The following is a 4,711-nucleotide window of genomic DNA, read 5'->3' as shown; positions in this document are numbered from 1 at the left end:
TATGGATTTGCCTTGGCTTTCTTAAAAAAAAAAAAAAAAGTTGAAATATTTAACTCTGTCAGCCAGCCTAGATTATTTGCTCCCTTGGAGCCCATAGATTTACTGTAATTAATTCCACTCCAATTTTTCTCCCCCATAAGTATTTTTATTAAAAAGTGAATATGTCTTATCTTCTTTGACGAAGCACTTTTGCAGCCATTACATCTTCTCAGAGCTAGACAGAAATTACTAACCTGGAAAATTCCTTAAGGATCACTTGCTTCAAAGGGAAACACAGTGGCCCTGCTGTTCGAGGGGCATCAGTCACCCAGGGAGTCAGTGACCAAGAGGAAACACCTGTCTCCTGGGGACTTCCAAGATACTAGGACAACAAGAAAAAGAAAGTTCAGTGTTTTGTTTTGTTTTGTTTTGTTTTTTTTGAGACAGAGTTTCACTCTTGTTACCCAGGCTGGAGTGCAATGGCACGATCTCGGCTCACCGCAACCTCCGCCTCCTGGGTTCAGGCAATTCTCCTGCCTCAGCCTCCTGAGTAGCTGGGATTACAGGCACGCGCCACCATGCCCAGCTAATGTTTTGTAGTTTTAGTAGAGATGGGGTTTCACCATGTTGACCAGGATGGTCTCGATCTGCTGACCTCGTGATCCACCCGCCTCGGTCTCCCCAAGTGCTGGGATTACAGGCTTGAGCCACCGCGCCCGGCAGTGTTTTTTTTTTTTAATCACGGACATGTTAATAGCTTCATGGCTAATTTTGTCTACACCATAGGAATAACAGTGATTCCAGTTAATCATGCTCATGTTGAGGAGTGCTTATGAAGGGGCTGCCAGAAGGACCCTTCTTCTTCACCACCGCCAACACCCTAAATAAAGTGAAAAGCCAAGCCGGGCGGTGGCTCACACATGTAATCCCAGCACTTTGGGAGGCTGAGGTGGGCGCATCACCTGAGGTCAGGAGTTCAAGACCAGCCTGGCCAACATGGTGAACCCCCATCTCAAAAAAAAAAAAAAAAAAAAAAAAAAAAAAAACCCCACAAAAAAAAAAAAAGTGAAAAGCCAAAAAAAGAAAGAAACCAGAAAACCAACCAGAGGTCAACAAGAAGCTTCCAGAGGTAGTCAGCAGGGGACAAGAAAGTGTTTTTTTTTGTTTTGTTTTTTTAATATATATATATATCTTTGATGACAAGAAAAAGGGGGGGATCGTTATTATGAAGGAAAAATGAAGCAAATAAAAAAGGATATTTATTTATTTAAAGCATAATTTACTTTTAAAGTTATTTAAAGTATGAACCATAGGAGAGTATGGAAGAAAAACATTTAAGCAAGTTAAAATGTTAGGGTCTGCAACTGATTCTGTTTCCCTCTCTCTGTTCTTGTTTTTTTGGGTTTTTTTTTTTTTTGTTTGCTTGTTTTTTTGAGACAATTTCACTCTTCTTGCCCAGGCTGGAGTGTAATGGTGTGATCTCCACTCCTGGCAACCTCTGCCTCCCAGGTTCAAGCAATTCTCCTGCCTCAGCCTCCCGAGTAGCTGGGATTACAGGCATGCACCACCACGCCTGGCTAATTTGTAGTATTTTTAGTAGAGACAGGGTTTCTCCATTTTGGTCAGGCTGGTCTAAACTCAACCTCAGGTGATGCACCCACCTCGGCCTCCCAAAATCCTGGGATTACAGGCCTGAGCCACCACACCCAGCCGGAAGACAACTTTTAGTTGCTCACAACAGTAGTAACTCCAGGACAAACAGCATTTTCTCTGGGGAAATGCGTGACTTTGGAAGAAGCTCTTCTGTGATTCCCTTGCTAGAGGAGGCATTACATATTATGTAAGAGCAACAAACATGTATACACTCAAAATTGGAGGAATAGCTGATATATTTAGGGATGACTTCACAGAGTGGCTTGGAGCTCAGTTTTGAAATATGGGTAAAGTGTAGAAGAGTCAATAATGAGGATCTAATGTTAGTGTCTTGTAGAAGTTCAGAGGCGGGAAAATGTTTGGCATGTTTTCGGGACAGTGAGTAAATTAGCTTGAGTCTGAAGGACTCAGCAAGATGAGTAATTGAAGGTAAATCCAGAGACAGATTCTGGAGCCCTGAAAGCAGTCCATACTAAGGAGTTTTTTTTTTTTTTTTTTTTTTTTTTTTTTGAGATGGAGTTTCGTTCTTGTTGCCCAGGCTGGAGTGCAATGGTGCATTCTCACCGCCACCTCCACCTCTGGGGTTCAAGTGATTCTCCTGTCTCAGCCTCCCAAGTAGCTGGTATTACAGGCATGTGTCACCACATCGGGATAATTTTTTGTATTTTTAGTAGAGACGGTTTCACCATGTTGTCCAGGATGGTCTCGATCTCTTGACCTCGTGATCCACCCGCCTTGGCCTCTCAAAGTGCTGGGATTACAGGCGTGAACCACCATGCCTGGCTGCTAAGGAATCTTAATGGCAATAAGGAACTGTGGAAGGTTTCTGATAAAGCAGTGTTTTGATCAACTGCTGCTTAGGAGGTTAATTGGGTCCCTGAGTGCAAGATGGATGGGGCAGAGGCTGTGGGCAGAGATGTCAGGAGTGACATGAGAAGGTCTGGGTAGGGCAGAGGTATGGAGCTGAGTGGGGAGCACTGATGGGAAATCGGGTCCCAATAGGGAAGTGACTAACTTGGTAACTGACCAGAGGTAAAGGCTGGGAAAAAGGCAAGGGGAAAGGATGAGGTCATAAATCATGAATCTGTGAAATTGCCAGAACCATTAGTTTGAGGGCTCTGGGGGAGCTCAGGTGACTGCCAGGAGACAGAAGATTTAGAAGATGTCCAGGAACTAGAAGTGTACACAGGAGAGAATAGGACCATAGATAGAGACCAGAGAGGGAAAGGCTGAGGCCTAAATCTTAGAGGATGGAGACATGCAAAGGAGGTAGAGGGGTGGGTCACAGAGACTGGAGAGTTCAATTAGAGCTGGGTGTTGGAAGTCAAGGAGAGTTTGCAAAAGGACGGAGTGACTAGCAGAAAGGTGAAGAATGAGAGCTGAGCAGATGCTCTTGGCCCTGAAGTTCCCTGGTCACTTTGGTGGGAAAGATGTCAGTGAATGCCAGGAGTGGAAATCAGTTTGCACTAGGTTGAGAGGTGGAAGTGTAGTGGCCATCTGTTGGTTCTGCCTGCCTACATCCAGTTCCCTTTGTTCTGATAACAGCACTCCAATATTCCTTTGGGGATCCACTCTTCCTCATTTTCAGTTTTGTGGTTTGGATTGAGTGGACCACTCCCATGTGACCCAGGCTGGCCAATTAGAACATCCCATTCCCTACCCAAATGATTTGTTTGGGAATGGACAAGTAAGTCAAGCCAGGCTCATGAGACTCAATTCCAGGGCTGTTAGTAGAATCTTAGGGAAAGAGCTACTCTTTCTGCTGGAGCTGACAAGCAGGCAAAGTGTACACTTGGAGCTTCCTGTGGCCATCTTGCCATGAAGAAGAGAGATTCAGTCTGAGAATGAAGGAATGCAGAGAGTGAGAAAGACAGACAACCTATTGGCATCATTGAGGACCTGGATTCAGCCATGCTCGAAGTGAAAGATCTACTTCTGTACTTTTTGGCTCCGTGAACAAATAAATTCTATTTTTCTTCTCTTAAGACAATTTTGAGTTGTGTTTCTGTCATAAAGAATTCTGCCTGATCTAGGCCAGGCACAGTGGTTCAAGCAATTCTCCTGCCTCATCCTCTTGAGTAGCTGGGATTACAGGTGTGTACCACCACACCTGGCTAAGTTTTGTAGTTTTAGTAGAGATGAGGTTTCACCATGTTGGCCAGGCTGGTCTCTAATTGCTGACCTCAAGTGATCTGCTTGCCTCGTCCTCCCAAAGTACTGGATTACAGGCATGAGCCACCATACCCGGCCGTGCTTCATTTTTATTCCTTTTTTTGTCTTCTCTGACTGTTTCTCTTAACTTTTTTTGAGACAGTCTTACTTTCTCACCCAGGCTGGAGTGCACTGGCACAATCTTGGCTCACTGAAAACTCTGCCTCCCTGGTTGAAGCAATTCTCGTGCTTCAGCCTCCTGAGTAGCTGGGACTACAGACATGCACCACCATGCCTGGCTAATTTTTTTTTGTATTTTTAGTAGAGACAGGGTTTGCCATGTTGGCCAGGCTGGTCTCAAACTCTTGGCCTCGAGTGATCTGCCCACCGCAGCCTCCCAAAGTGCTGGGATTACAGGCATGAACCACCATGCCTGTGGCCTCTGACTGTATTTTCAAATAGCTTGTTTTGAAGCTCACTAACTCTTCTGCTTGATCAATTCTGCTATTAATAGACTCTGATGCATTCTTTAGTTGTCAATTGAACTTTTCAACTTCAGAATTTCTGCTTTTATAATAAGAAATTATAAAGAGTAACTTAAAAGTAAATATTATAAATAAATTATAAGAACAATTAAAACTTGGCTGAGCATGGTGGCTGACTCCTGTAATCCCAGCATTTTGGGAGGCTGAGGTGGGCAGATCACCTGAGGCCAGGAATTTGAGACCAGCCTAGCCAACATGGCGAAATCCCGTCTCTACTAAAAATACAAAAAATTAGCTGGGCGTGGTGGCGGGCGCCTGTAATTCCAGCTACTTGGGGGCTGAGGCAGGAGAATTGCTTAAGCCGAGGAGGCGGAGGCTGCCATGAGCCAAGATGATGCCACTATACTCCAGCCTGGGCAACAAGAGCAAAACTCCATCTCAAA

General features: G+C 44.6%; 1 protein-coding gene across 2 annotated transcripts in view; it reads right to left on the bottom strand.

Moving 5' to 3' along the window:
* Positions 1–4,711, bottom strand: part of GLIPR2 (GLI pathogenesis related 2) — a 50,735-nt gene that overhangs the window by 736 nt on the left and 45,288 nt on the right. Inside the window, exon 5 of one of the 2 annotated variants that reach the window (XR_004257441.1) lies at positions 234–361. Coding sequence is in view for 1 of the 2 variants with exons in the window: in XM_032240059.1 (XP_032095950.1) it covers positions 300–361 (62 nt within the window). In the remaining variant the exon portion in view is untranslated. Of the gene's footprint in view, positions 1–40; positions 362–4,711 lie in introns of those variants that run through there. The other variant, XM_032240059.1, reaches the window with a different exon arrangement.

The sequence above is a fragment of the Sapajus apella genome, unplaced genomic scaffold (genome assembly GCF_009761245.1).
Source record: "Sapajus apella isolate SASKATOON/1434 unplaced genomic scaffold, GSC_monkey_1.0 scaffold46, whole genome shotgun sequence".
NCBI classification, from domain to species: domain Eukaryota; kingdom Metazoa; phylum Chordata; class Mammalia; order Primates; family Cebidae; genus Sapajus; species Sapajus apella.
The sequence above is the reverse complement of the archived record's forward strand: the minus strand, read 5'-3'. Positions and strand labels throughout refer to the sequence as shown.